The sequence below is a fragment of the Oncorhynchus mykiss genome, chromosome 17 (assembly GCF_057628025.1).
Source record: "Oncorhynchus mykiss isolate SJ-2025 chromosome 17, ASM5762802v1, whole genome shotgun sequence".
Lineage (NCBI taxonomy): Eukaryota > Metazoa > Chordata > Actinopteri > Salmoniformes > Salmonidae > Oncorhynchus > Oncorhynchus mykiss.
The window spans coordinates 78,300,671-78,315,998 of NC_143038.1; the positions used below are offsets into that span (position 1 = coordinate 78,300,671).

A 15,328-nucleotide genomic window follows, 5' to 3' on the forward strand; every position below is an offset into this window, starting at 1 on the left:
GCTTTGTGAATACAGGCCTGCTGTTGTAAGGAGCTCTTGTTCTGTCTTAATGTTGTTGTTGTTGTTTCCAGGGAGAGAAGATCTTCTTCCTGATCAAGCCCACGTCAGCTAACCTATCGTTGTACGAGCGCTGGAGGTCCTCAGCCAATCACACAGAGATGTTCTTCGCTGACCAGGTGGACAAGTGTTACAAGTGTACTCTGAAGCAGGGACAGACCCTATTCATACCATCAGGTTAGTGCACTCTGAAGCAGGGACAGACCCTATTCATACCATCAGGTTAGTGCACTCTGAAGCAGGGACAGACCCTATTCATACCATCAGGTTAGTGCACTCTGAAGTAGGGACAGACCCTATTCATACCATCAGGTTAGTGCACTCTGAAGCAGGGACAGACCCTATTCATACCATCAGGTTAGTGCACTCTGAAGCAGGGACAGACCCTATTCATACCATCAGGTTAGTGTACTCTGAAGCAGGGACAGACCCTATTCATACCATCAGGTTAGTGTACTCTGAAGCAGGGACAGACCCTATTCATACCATCAGGTTAGTGCACTCTGAAGCAGGGACAGACCCTATTCATATCATCAGGTTAATGCACTCTGAAGCAGGGACAGACCCTATTCATACCATCAGGCTAGTGCACTCTGAAGTAGGGACAGACCCTATTCATACCATCAGGTTAGTGCACTCTGAAGCAGGGACAGACCCTATTCATACCATCAGGTTAGTGCACTCTGAAGCAGGGACAGACCCTATTCATACCATCAGGTTAGTGTACTCTGAAGCAGGGACAGACCCTATTCATACCATCAGGTTAGTGCACTCTGAAGCAGGGACAGACCCTATTCATATCATCAGGTTAATGCACTCTGAAGCAGGGACAGACCCTATTCATACCATCAGGCTAGTGCACTCTGAAGTAGGGACAGACCCTATTCATACCATCAGGCTAGTGCACTCTGAAGTAGGGACAGACCCTATTCATACCATCAGGTTAGTGCACTCTGAAGTAGGGACAGACCCTATTCATACCATCAGGTTAGTGCACTCTGAAGTAGGGACAGACCCTATTCATACCATCAGGTTAGTGCACTCTGAAGTAGGGACAGACCCTATTCATACCATCAGGTTAGTGCACTCTGAAGTAGGGACAGACCCTATTCATACCATCAGGTTAGTGCACTCTAAAGTAGGAACAGACCCTATTCATACCATCAGGTTAGTGCACTCTGAAGTAGTGTTCATACCATCAGGTTAGTGCGCTCTGAAGTAGGGACAGACCCTATTCATACCATCAGGTTAGTGCATTCTGAAGTAGGGACAGACCCTATTCATACCATCAGGTTAGTGCACTCTGAAGTAGGGACCATCAGGTTAGTGTACTCTGAAGTAGGGACAGACCCTATTCATACCATCAGGTTAGTGTACTCTGAAGCAGGGACAAGAAATCTTCAAACCATCACATCAGAATCAGAAATCTGTTCAGGGTTAGATTTAGTTATTCTCACAAATCACACCTATTATTATGTTGTCACCACAGTCACATTGGGACTAGAATCAGAACTGTTCTGATGTTGTCACATTGGGAATAGAATCAGACCTGTTGTCACATTGGGACTAGAATCAGACCTGTTCTGATGTTGTCACATTGGGAATAGAATCAGACCTATTGTCACATTGGGACTAGAATCAGACCTGTTCTGATGTTGTCACATTGGGACTAGAATTAGACCAATTCTGATGTTGTCACATTGGGACTAGAATCAGACCTGTTCTGATGTTGTCACATTGGGACTAGAATCAGACCTGTTCTGATGTTGTCACATTGGGAATAGAATCAGACCTGTTCTGATGTTGTCACATTGGGAATAGAATCAGACCTGTTGTCACATTGGGAATAGAATCAGACCTGTTCTGATGTTGTCACATTGGGAATAGAATCAGACCTGTTGTCACATTGGGAATAGAATCAGACCTGTTCTGATGTTGTCACATTGGGAATAGAATCAGACCTGTTGTCACATTGGGGATAGAATCAGACCTGTTCTGATGTTGTCACATTGGGACTAGAATCAGACCTGTTCTGATGTTGTCACATTGGGAATAATATCAGACCTGTCCTGATGTTGTCACATTGGAAATAGAATCAGACCTGTTCTGATGTCACATTGGGACTAGAATCAGACCAATTCTGATGTTGTCACATTGGGACTAGAATCAGACCTGTTCTGATGTTGTCACATTGGGACTACAATCAGACCTATTGTCACATTGGGACTAGAATCAGACCTATTGTCACATTGGGACTAGAATCAGACCTGTTCTGATGTTGTCACATTGGGAATAAAATCAGACTTGTCACATCGGGAATAGAATCAGACCTGTTCTTATGTTGTCACATTGGGAATGAAATCAGACCTGTTGTCACATTGGGAATAGAATCAGACCTGTTGTCACATTGGGAATGAAATCAGACCTGTTGTCACATTGGGAATAGAATCAGACCTGTTCTTATGTTGTCACATTGGGAATAGAATCAGACCTGTTCTGATGTTGTCACATTGGGAATAAAATCAGACCTGTTGTCACATTGGGAATAGAATCAGACCTGTTCTTATGTTGTCACATTGGGAATAGAATCAGACCTGTTCTTATGTTGTCACATTGGGAATAGAATCAGACCTGTTCTTATGTTGTCACATTGGGAATAGAATCAGACCTGTTCTTATGTTGTCACATTGGGAATAAAATCAGACCTGTTGTCACATTGGGAATAGAATCAGACCTGTTCGGATGTTGTCACATTGGGAATAGAATCAGACCTGTTCTTATGTTGTCACATTGGGAATAAAATCAGACCTGTTGTCACATTGGGAATAGAATCAGACCTGTTCTTATGTTGTCACATTGGGAATAAAATCAGACCTGTTCTTATGTTGTCACATTGAGAATAGAAGTGTATACTGTGTCTGTTTCCAGGTTGGATCAACGCAGTTCTGACTCCAGTGGACACTCTGGCCTTTTCTGGACACTTTGTCCACAACCTGAGTGTTGAGATGCAGATGAGGTGAGCACGTCATTAGTATCAATGAGGACCTCCTGTAGCTTAGACTGTAGCTTTTAAGGTCAACTCCACTTCCTGATTTGGCCTAGTTTTTAATTAATGCTCATGAAGAAATGCTCATATTGGTCCCATGACTTGCATGGGATTTGTGCTACAAATGCTAAAATGTTAGCATGTGGAAACCGTGCCAGAGAACCTAAACCAAATCTAGGATTGCTGTCATATCTTGTCCATAGACTGCTTACAGGGTAAGGAAACCAATATGTAATTTTAGGTGAACTAACCCTTTAAAAAATAATTAAAAGTGTGTTTTCCTCCGCAGAGCATATGAGGTGGAGAGGCGTCTGAAGGTCAACTGTCTGACTCCGTTCCCCAACTTTGAGACGGCCTGCTGGTACGTGGGACGCCACCTGCTGGAGAGGTTCAAAGGTACATCACATTTTTTCTTTCTACAACTCTTAGGCTTTCAGGTTTGGTTTCAGTCTTCCTCTGCGTTCCTTTTCCTGTGCTTGTGATGCGTTTCCTGTTCCCCTCGTGGTGCTGGTCCGTTTCCTGTTCCTCTAGTGGTGTATAGCGTGTGTCCTTCCTACGGTCTGCTCAACAGATGAGGAGATGGATACTCTAATATTATTACTGTCATTAAACGTCTGCTTGGCGTCGTTCACAGATGATTATGTTCAAAAGGCCTGGCACAGTTACAATCACTAGTTCTCTGCTTTCTCTCTGTGTTTGAACTCTTCTCGGCTGGCCGGAAGACTCTGTTTACGTTTCTACGCTTTGTCTCTCTGTTGTAATATGGCCAGATTGCCTTCTACTGATCACATTGCCAACATACTGTATGGGCTCTGGTCAATAGTTGTGCACTATGTAGGGAATACAGGTATTATCTCTGTGTGTTAGTGAAATCGGGGATTTATCCCATTATTTTCTTATGGAGATGAAATGATCCCCAATTCTACACGACATTTCCGTTCTACACATTTGTATCATATCTGTTGTCTACGCAACCAGAAAGTTCAGTAATATTGCACCCCGATGAACAGACCTCAGGTAGAGCTGTGCTCCCTAACCTTTACCCCACCTACCCCATGCCTTACCCCTTCCCACCTGGCCAGGGTTCAATCTACTTTCTCTGCCTCTCTTTGCTTTGCGTTAAGCTACAGGACTGTTTGGCTAGCACAGACTGGAATATGTTCTGGGAATCATCCGATAACATTGAGGAGGGTACCACATCAATCACCGGATTCATTAATAAGTACTTAGACAACGCAGTCCCCAAAGTGACATAAACTCAGCAAAAAAAGAAACGTCCCTTTTTCAGGAGCATCTTTCAAAGAAAAATTCGTAAAAATCAAAATAACTTCACAGATCTTCATTGTAAAGGGTTTAAACATTGTTTCCCATACTTGTTCAATGTACCATAAACCATTAATGAACATGCACCTGTGGAACGGTCGTTAAGACACTAACAGCTTACAGACGGTAGGAAATTAAGGTCACAGTTATGAAAACTGTTATGAAGACACTAAAGAGGCATTTCTACTGATGCTGAAAAACACCAAAAGGAAGATGCCCAGGGTCCCTGCTCATCTGCGTGAACGTGCCTTAGGCATGCTGCAAGCGGTACCGGAGCCCCAAGTCTAGCACCAAAAGGCTCCTTAACAGCTTCTACGTCCCAAGCCATAAGACTGCTGAACAATTAATCAAATGGCCACCAGATTTTTTACATTCACCCCCTCCATTTTGTTTTTTACACTGCTGCTACTCACTGTTTATTATCTATGCATAGTCACTTCACTCCGACCTAGATGTAGTAATTACCTCTAACCTGCACCCCTGCACATTGACTCGGTACCGGTACCCCCTGTACATAGCCTCGTTATTGTTATTTTATGGTGTTACTTTTCATAATTTTTTTACTTTAGTTTATTTGGTAAATATTTTCTTAACTCTTCTTGAACTTCACTGTTGGTTAAGGGCTTGTAAGTAAACATTTCACGGTTAGGTTTATTCGGTGCATGTGACAAATACATCTTGATTTGATATGATAGAATGCCGGTACTGGGACGAGTTGCTTTACATTCTTAAAAGCCTCCTCCTGCACTGCATGTGCATGTAGAGTCACTCTTGAGCAGGTCGTTGAGGGGTTTGTTGACATTGGCTAGACCCAGTTGGTACCTGCCTAGGTAGTGAATCATACCCAGGATCCTCCTTAGATCAGACACATTTCTTGGAGGCTCCAGCTGGGTAATGGCCTGGATTTTGGCCTCATCAAGACAAATGCCATCCTCGTCAGTATAGTGTCCTAGGTAGTTAAGCCATTTCTGACGCAGTAGACATTTGTCTGGGTTGACCTTCAAACCTGCTTTCTCCAGTGTGTATAGGGTGTTCTGGAGTCTCACTTCCTGATCCGCTGGCGTGTCTGAGTAGAAGTATATCATCAAAAAATGACCACACCTTCTTGGTCCTTCAGGGGCTCTGTCATCTCGCCCCGGAAGATGTCTGGGGAACTAGTGATTCCAAATGGAAGTCTGTATAAATAGTATCTTCCAAAAGGCGTTATGAATGTGGTAAGCTTGGCACTCTCTTTGTCTAGTGGAATCTGCCAGAGGCCACTGGCTGCATCTGAAAGAGACAACACCTGGGCAGCAGCCAGCTTTGTCAGGATATCGTCTATGGTGGGTACAATGGATTTCTCCCTTTTCTCTGATTTGTTTAACCTTCTCAGGTTAGCACATACCCTCAGCTGGTCTTTGTTCTTCTTGGTTACCAGGACCATAGGAGCACACTGCTCTGTAGTCTCCCTGATCTCTGAGATCACACCACTCTGTAGGCTCCCTGATCTCTGAGATCACACCACTCTGTAGGCTCCCTGATCTCTGAGATCACACCACTCTGTAGGCTCCCTGATCTCTGAGATCACACCACTCTGTAGGCTCCCTGATCTCTATGATCACACCACTCTGTAGGCTCCCTGATCTCTGAGATCACACCACTCTGTAGGCTCCCTGATCTCTATGACCACACCACTCTGTAGGCTCCCTGATCTCTGAGATCACACTACTCTGTAGGCTCCCTGTAAAGTGACCCATACGGTTCAGTAGTATCTGTAAAGTGACCCATACAGTCCCTTAGTAGCTGTAAAGTGACCCATACGGTTCAGTAGTATCTGTAAAGTGACCCGTAGAGTTCAGTGGTATCTGTAAAGTGACCCATAGAGTTCAGTGGTATCTGTAAAGTGACCCATACAGTTCCTTAGTAGCTGTAAAGTGACCCATAGAGTGCAGTAGTATGTGTAAAGTGACCCATACAGTTCCTTAGTAGCTGTAAAGTGACCCATAGAGTTCAGTAGTATCTGTAAAGTGACCCATAGAGTCCAGTAGTATCTGTAAAGTGACCCGTAGAGTTCAGTAGTATCTGTAAAGTGACCCATAGAGTTCAGTAGTATCTGTAAAGTGACCCATAGAGTTCAGTAGTATCTGTAAAGTGACCCATAGAGTTCAGTAGTATGTGTAAAGTGACCCGTAGAGTTCAGTAGTATCTGTAAAGTGACCCATAGAGTTCAGTAGTATCTGTAAAGTGACCCATAGAGTTCAGTAGTATCTGTAAAGTGACCCATAGAGTTCAGTAGTATGTGTAAAGTGACCCATACAGTTCCTTAGTAGCTGTAAAGTGACCCATAGAGTCCAGTAGTATCTGTAAAGTGATCCATAGAGTTCCTTAGTAGCTGTAAAGTGACCCATAGAGTGCAGTAGTATGTGTAAAGTGACCCATACAGTTCCTTAGTAGCTGTAAAGTGACCCATAGAGTTCAGTAGTATCTGTAAAGTGACCCATAGAGTCCAGTAATATCTGTAAAGTGACCCGTAGAGTTCAGTAGTATCTGTAAAGTGACCCATAGAGTTCAGTAGTATCTGTAAAGTGACCCATAGAGTTCAGTAGTATCTGTAAAGTGACCCATAGAGTTCAGTAGTATGTGTAAAGTGACCCATACAGTTCCTTAGTAGCTGTAAAGTGACCCATAGAGTCCAGTAGTATCTGTAAAGTGACCCATATAGTCCAGTAGTATCTGTAAAGTTACCCATACGGTTCAGTAGTATCTGTAAAGTTACCCATACGGTTCAGTAGTATCTGTAAAGTGACCCATACAGTCCAGTAGTATCTGTAAAGTTACCCATACGGTTCAGTAGTATCTGTAAAGTGACCCATACTGTTCAGTAGTATCTGTAAAGTGACCCATACTGTTCAGTAGTATCTGTAAAGTGACCCATACGGCTCAGTAGTATCTGTAAAGTAACCCATACGGCTCAGTAGTATCTGTAAAGTGACCCATACGGCTCAGTAGTATCTGTAAAGTGACCCATACAGTCCAGTAGTGTCTGTAAAGTGACCCATACGGTTCAGTAGTACAGTGCCTTGTGAAAGTATTCGGCCCCCTTGAACTTTGCGACCTTTTGCCACATTTCAGGCTTCAAACATGAAGATATAAAACTGTATTTTTTTGTGAAGAATCAACAACAAGTGGGACACAATCATGAAGTGGAACGACATTTATTGGATATTTCAAACTTTTTTAACAAATCAAAAACTGAAAAATTGGGCGTGCAAAATTATTCAGCCCCTTTACTTTCAGTGCAGCAAACTCTCTCCAGAAGTTCAGTGAGGATCTCTGAATGATCCAATGTTGACCTAAATGACTAATGATGATAAATACAATCCACCTGTGTGTAATCAAGTCTCCGTATAAATGCACCTGCACTGTGATAGTCTCAGAGGTCCGTTAAAAGCGCAGAGAGCATCATGAAGAACAAGGAACACACCAGGCAGGTCCGAGATACTGTTGTGAAGAAGTTTAAAGCCGGATTTGGATACAAAAAGATTTCCCAAGCTTTAAACATCCCAAGGAGCACTGTGCAAGCGATAATATTGAAATGGAAGGAGTATCAGACCACTGCAAATCTACCAAGACCTGGCCGTCCCTCTAAACTTTCAGCTCATACAAGGAGAAGACTGATCAGAGATGCAGCCAAGAGGCCCATGATCACTCTGGATGAACTGCAGAGATCTACAGCTGAGGTGGGAGACTGTCCATAGGACAACAATCAGTCATATATTGCACAAATCTGGCCTTTATGGAAGAGTGGCAAGAAGAAAGACATTTCTTAAAGATATCCATAAAAGTGTCGTTTAAAGTTTGCCACAAGCCACCTGGGAGACACAGCAAACATGTGGAAGAAGGTGCTCTGGTCAGATGAAACCAAAATTGAACTTTTTGGCAACAATGCAAAACGTTATGTTTGGTGTAAAAGCAACACAGCTCATCACCCTAAACACACCATCCCCACTGTCAAACATGGTGGTGGCAGCATCATGATTTGGGCCTGCTTTTCTTCAGCAGGGACAGGGAAGGTAGTTAAAATTGATGGGAAGATGGATGGAGCCAAATACAGGACCATTCTGGAAGAAAACCTGATGGAGTCTGCAAAAGACCTGAGACTGGGACGGAGATTTGTCTTCCAACAAGACAATGATCCAAAACATAAAGCAAAATATACAATGGAATGGTTCAAAAATAAATATATCCAGGTGTTAGAATGGCCAAGTCAAAGTCCAGACCTGAATCCAATCGAGAATCTGTGGAAAGAACTGAAAACTGCTGTTCACAAATGCTCTCCATCCAACTTCACTGAGCTCGAGCTGTTTTGCAAGGAGGAATGGGAAAACATTTCAGTCTCTCGATGTGCAAAACTGATAGAGACATACCCCAAGCGACTTACAGCTGTAATCGCAGCAAAAGGTGGCGCTACAAAGTATTAACTTAAGGGGGCTGAATAATTTTGCACGCCCAATTTTTCAGTTTTTGATTTGTTAAAAAAAGTTTGAAATATCCAATAAATGTCGTTCCACTTCATGATTGTGTCCCACTTGTTGTTGATTCTTCACAAAAAAATACAGTTTTATATCTTTATGTTTGAAGCCTGAAATGTGGCAAAAGGTCGCAAAGTTCAAGGGGGCCGAAAACTTTCGCAAGGCACTGTGCTTTTCAGTGGTGGCATGTTTTTCAGTGTGCTCTAATTATTTTCCTGATATGACACTGCCCCTGTGTCAGTCTTAAAGTCTGCTGTTGTACCTTTTATTTGCAGTTTAACTGTCATCGTTTTAGTCATCAACATCTGTAACTCCCAGGAAATGGGAACTCACCCTCTCCTCCTCTCTCGTTGGGTGCTGTAACCTCTTTGACCACGCAGTAGCGACAAACGACTGTGAAATGCCCTAGCTTCCTACAGCTGCGACATTTTTTAGCATTACCACATCTGTCCTCTTTAGCATGTACCTTACCACATCTGAAGCATCCTGTTCACATTATGTCATTTTGTTTAATCCCCTTTGTTTTGTCCATTTCTGTGTCTGTTTGTCATTGTGCACCGCTCGTTTGTATGCTACTTCACTGAGCTGTCCCTTGACTTGCTCTGACTGCTTCACAAGCTCTACCGCTTTGTCGAGTGTCAAGTCAGGCGTTAGTTGACGCTTCTCTGACATCTCCCTATGACCAACCTGTCCTGGATATTTGAGTTCTTGGCAGTGTTGAAAGGCTTGTAACATCTATCTGGTTTAGGCTTCTGATGTATCCCTCTGGCGTTTCCGTGGGCTTGTGGGTGCGTTGATGAAAGCAGGCTCTTTCATGAATAGTGTTCCCTTTGGGCACTAACTAATTGTCCAGTTCACCCATAACAATCTCATAATCATTCTGATCCTCCTCCACAGAAGACCTGAATATCTTAAACTTGTTCAGCTTCTTTCCCCTGCGAATAGAGCAGTGTACAGACCTGTAACTCTTTTCTGGTGGGTGGGGGAGGCATATGTCTGGGAGAGATGGATGGAGGGAGGGAGGGAGGCAGGCTGGGAGGGTGAGAGGCAGGCAGGCTGGGAGAGAGGGAGGCAGGCAGGCTGGGAGGGAGGGGGAGGGAGAGGCATATGTCTGGGAGAGGTGGATGGAGGGAGGCAGGGAGGGAGGCAGGCAGGCAGGGAAGGAGAGGCATGTGTCTGGGAGAGATGGAGGGAGAGAGGGAGGGAGGGAGAGGCATATGTCTGGGAGGGAGGGAGGGAGGGAGAGAGGGAGGGAGGGAGGGAGGGAGAGGCATATGTCTGGGAGGGAGGGAGGGAGGGAGGGAGGGAGGGAGGGAGGGAGGGAGGGAGGGAGGGAGGGAGGGAGGCAGGCAGGCAGGCAGGCTGGGAGGGAGGGAGGCAGGCAGGCAGGCAGGGAAGGAGAGGCATGTGTCTGGGAGAGATGGAGGGAGAGAGGGAGGGAGGGAGAGGCATATGTCTGGGAGGGAGGGAGGGAGGGAGAGAGGGAGGGAGGGAGGGAGGGAGAGGCATATGTCTGGGAGGAGGGAGGGAGGGAGGGAGGGAGGGAGGGAGGGAGGGAGGGAGGGAGGGAGGCAGGCAGGCAGGCAGCCAGGCAGGCAGGGAAGGAGAGGCATGTGTCTGGGAGAGATGGAGGGAGAGGCATATGTCTGGGAGAGATGGAGGGAGAGAGGGAGGGAGGGAGAGGCATATGTCCGGGAGGGAGGGAGGGAGGGAGGGAGTCAGGCTGGGAGGGAGGGAGGCAGGCAGGCAGGGAAGGAGAGGCATGTGTCTGGGAGAGATGGGGGAGGCTTAGGAGGGGGGGGGGTGGGAGAGCGCATGTGTCTGATTTAAACGGCCTTCAGCTTGCAGTAACATCTTCCAGGAGTTTACTGGTCTAATCAGATGTTTTCTGTCAACCAGATTCAGTTTCAACAGAGATTTATATTTCCCTGCTGTCTGTGTACGAAATGTATGGTGACCGGGCTCTGAAACGTGATGTGTTTTGATTGGTTAATTAGTTTACTGACAGCAGTTAGGCTAGAGGGAGCCGCTGTCTTACAGTAGAAAGAGGCATTTCTGAAAAAATGAGTCTACAACTCAATCAATGTTCTCAAAGTGAATGAACAGAATCCAGTTAATTGAACCTTTATTTGAACAGTTTGTCCCTTTGAGGTCAAATGACCTGTTTACCAAGAGAGAGCTGTCTAACAATATTCTCTCTTGTTGCAGGTTTACACAAGTCCAACAAGCAACCAGCTGCCTACCTGGTCCACGGAGCTAAGATCATCAACGGAGCTTTTAGAGCTTGGACCAAGAAACAGGTAACGTTTGTTACCTCACCCATCAGTTCCACCTGTACTCCCTAAATCCCACCTTTATAATGGACAATATGTCCCGTTGTCCTTTTTTCTTTCCACAGTCTTGTGATGTCCTGTCTACCAATGTCAGCTGCTACTACAGCTACTATCGCTCTGTTGACTGTGTTTCATGTACTGGGTCTCTCCTCCAGGCTCTGTTGACTGTGTTTCATGTACCGGGTCTCTCCTCCAGGCTCTGTTGACTGTGTTTCATGTACCGGGTCTCTCCTCCAGGCTCTGTTGACTGTGTTTCATGTACTGGGTCTCTCCTCCAGGCTCTGTTGACTGTGTTTCATGTACTGGGTCTCTCCTCCAGGCTCTGTTAGAACACGAGGATGAGCTTCCAGAGAACATGAAGCCCACTCAGCTCATCAAGGACCTGGCCAAGGAGATCAGGATCTCAGAGGTATGACCCTACCCTGCTCAATGCCACCTTGCCCTGTCCTTACCTGCTCTGTACTCATCTATTCTACTGGTCAGGTATCCAATGGCCTGTTGTAGTTGAGAGATACGTAGAGAAAATCTGACATTAACAGTACAGACATAACCTATACAGTTGGAAGTCGGAAGTTTACATACACTTAGGTTGGAGTCATTAAAACTTGTTTTTCAACCACTCCACAAATTTCTTGTTAACAAACTATAGTTTTGGCAAGTCGGTTAGGACATCTACTTTGTGCATGACACAAGTCATTTTTCCAACAATTGTTTACAGACAGATTATTTCACTTATAATTCACTGTATCACAATTCCAGTGAGTCAGAAGTTTACATACACTAAGTTGACTGTGCCTTTAAACAGCTTGGAAAATTGCAGAACATGATGTCATGGCTTTAGAAGCTTCTGATGTCTTAATTTGAGTCAATTAGAGGTGTACCTGTGGATGTATTTCAAGCACTACCTTCAAACTCAGTGCCTCTTTGCTTGACATCATGGGAAAATCTAAAGAAATCTGCCAAGACCTCAGAATTTTTTTTATAGATCTCCGTAAGTCTGGTTCATCCTTGGGAGCAATTTCCAAACGCCTGAAAGCACTACGTTCATCTGTACAAACTATAGTACGTAGTAAGTATAAACACCATGGGACCACGCAGCCATCATACCTCTCAGGAAGGAGACACATTCTGTCTCCTAGAGACTAATGTACTTTGGTGCGAAAAGTGCAAAAATGAATCCCAGAACAGCAGCAAAGTACCTTGTGAAGATGCTGGAGGAAACAGGTACAAAAGTATCTATATCCACAGTAAAACGAGTCCTATATCGACATAACCTGAAAGAAGCCACTGCTCCAAAACCGCCATAAAAAGCCAGACTACGGTTTGCAGCTGCACATGGGGACAAAGATCATACTTTTTGGAGAAATGTCCTCTGGTCTGATGAAACAAAAATAGAACTGTTTGGCCATAATGACCATCGTTATGTTTGGAGGAAAAGGGGGGAGTCTTGCTAGCCAAAGAACACCATCCCAACCGTGAAGTACGGGGGTGGCAGCATCATGTTGTGGGGGTGCTTTGCTGCAGGAGGGACTGGTGCACTTCACAAAATAGATGGTATCATGAGGACGGAAAATTATGTGGTTATATTGAAGCAACATCTCAAGAAATCAGTCAGGAAGTTAAAGCTTGGTCGCAAATGGGTCTTCCAAATGGACAATGACCCCAAGCATACTTCCAAAGTTGTGGCAAAATTGCTTAAGGACAACAAAGTCAAGGTATTGGAGTGACCATCACAAGCCCTGACCTCAATCCTATAGAAAATGTGTGGGCAGAACTGAAAAAGCGTGTGCGAGCAAGGAGGCCTTACAAACCTGATTCAGTTACACCAGCTCTGTCCGGAGGAATGGGACAGAATTCACCCAACTTATTGTGGGAAGCTTGTGGAAGGCTACCTGAAACATTTGACCCAAGTTAAACAATGTAAAAGCAATGCTACCAAATACTAATTGAGTGTATGTAAACTTCTGACCCACTGGGAATGTGATGAAATAAATAAAAGCTGAAATAAATCATTCTCTCTACTATTATTCTGTCATTTCACATTCTTCAAATAAAGTAGTGATCCTAACTGACCTAAGACAGGGAATATTTACTAGGATTAAATGTCAGGAATTGTGAAAAACGGAGTTTAAATGTATTTGACTAAGGTGTATATATATTTCCGACTTCAACTGTTTCAACTGCATCATGGGTGTTGTAGTGAACTAGGTTATCTGAACTATGTTACTAACTGTCCTATGAACTCATAGCTCATGCTTCTACACCTGAATTGCTTGCTGTTTGGGGTTTTAGGCTGGGTTTCTGTACAGCACTTTGAGATATCAGCTGATGTACGAAGCGCTATATAAATACATTTGATTTGATAGCTCAGACTGTGGTCATGGTTCAGAGTGACACCTCAGACTGTTGTCATGGTTCAGAGTGACACCTCAGACTGTGGTCATGGTTCAGAGTGACAGCTCAGACTGTGGTCATGGTTCAGAGTGACATTAGAAAAGTGAGTATTTTTGGATAAATTACCATGTCATTGTGTTGATGTTGTTCAGAATGCGGCTAAAGCCATTAAGAGTCCAGTGGAGGAACCCCCTGCTGCCCCATCAGAGCCTGAGGACCCTGCTTCCCCCTCCAGCGTCCCCTCTCCCTCCCCTCCCCTCCGGGAAAAACCAGCTAGGAAGAAGGCCTCCAAGCCACCCAAGCCGCCCAAGATGCCCAAGGCCCCCAAACCTCCCAAGGTCCCCAAAGTGAAGGAGGGAGGGAACAAGAAAGGAAAGAAAGAGAAGGAGGTCCCCCCTCCCCCTCCTCCTCCTCCATCGAAGCCCTCCAGCCTGGCAGCTCTGGAGTCTCACGCCAAGGACATCCTCAGCAAGATGGACCAACCCAAGAAGGGCAAGATGGGGGGCAAGGTGAGAGCAATAACAACCACAACTTATTCACTTCTAATACCCTGTTTAAAGGGAAACTTAAACATTTTTCAACTTCATCATCTCCAGCACCACTCCAATATTAACATATGTGAAAATATAGTCTGTTTCTATGTTTTCTAGTGAAAAGAAGATAAATGTCTAGTAATTGTTTTAGTAATTGTTTAGTATTCGTCCGATTATGTAATTTAAAAACACTTATCTTTCTTTATATTTTTTACTATAAAACATTTTCACATACACTACCGGTCAAAAGTTTCATAACATCTACTCATTCAAGGGTTTTTCTTTATTTTTACTATTTTTCTACATCGTAGAATAATAGTGAAGACCTCAAAACTATGGAATAACACATATGGAATCATGTTGTAACCAAACAATTGTTAAACGAATCAAAATGTATTTTAGATTCTTCAAATAGCCACCCTTTGCATTGATGACAGCTTTGCTTTCTACAATGTAGAAAATAGTACAAATAAATAAAAACCCTGTATGTTGATGTTGGGGTGGTGCTAGAGATGAAGTTGAACATTTTTAGAAATGTCCCTTTAACCATTATTTACGTGTCGGTCAAGATGGATCAGCCCAAGAGGGGCAAGGCAACCTTGACCATGAATAACATGACTGGACCAGTCGTGCTCTACACCTCTACATCAGGGGTGGTCAACCCTCCTCTTGGAGGGTGTGCAGGCATTTCTCCAACTGCTGCTCCCTGCTCCCCCAGGTGGCTAACAACATCCTGAGTATGTCGGGGACCTGTAAGCAGAACGATTTGGAGAAGATTGAGATCCGAGAACAGAACAAGAAACAGGCGGAGGCCAAGTGGAAATATAAGGTACAGTGCAAAACAGTTTCAGTTAGGTAAGGTACAGAACAGTTTCAGTTAGGTACAGGACAGTTTCAGTTAGGTAAGGTACAGTACATAACAGTTTCAGTTAGGTAAGGTACAGTACAGAACCGTTTCAGTTAGGTAAGGAACAGAACAGTTTCAGTTTGGTAAGGTACAGAACAGTTTCAGTTAGGTAAGGTACAGAAGAGTTTCAGTTAGGTAAGGTACAGTACAGAACAGTTTCAGTTAGGTAACGAACAGAACAGTTTCAGTAAGGTACAGTACAGAACAGTTTCAGTTAGGAAAGG

At 44.3% G+C, this 15,328-nt stretch overlaps 1 protein-coding gene across 6 annotated transcripts in view; it reads left to right on the top strand.

Annotated features, from left to right (window-relative positions):
- The window catches only part of phf2 (PHD finger protein 2), a 132,502-nt gene that overhangs the window by 66,152 nt on the left and 51,022 nt on the right, over positions 1-15,328 (top strand). For 4 of the 6 annotated variants that reach the window (XM_090206527.1, XM_090206524.1, XM_090206526.1 and 1 more), the window contains exons 7-13: positions 72-234; positions 2,986-3,073; positions 3,393-3,499; positions 11,146-11,237; positions 11,590-11,679; positions 13,817-14,173; positions 14,916-15,026. In XM_090206527.1, coding sequence (XP_090062653.1) covers positions 72-234; positions 2,986-3,073; positions 3,393-3,499; positions 11,146-11,237; positions 11,590-11,679; positions 13,817-14,173; positions 14,916-15,026 — 1,008 coding nt within the window. Of the gene's footprint in view, positions 1-71; positions 235-1,379; positions 1,425-2,985; positions 3,074-3,392; positions 3,500-11,145; positions 11,238-11,589; positions 11,680-13,816; positions 14,174-14,915; positions 15,027-15,328 lie in introns of those variants that run through there. The other 2 variants (XM_090206530.1, XM_090206529.1) reach the window with 2 other exon arrangements.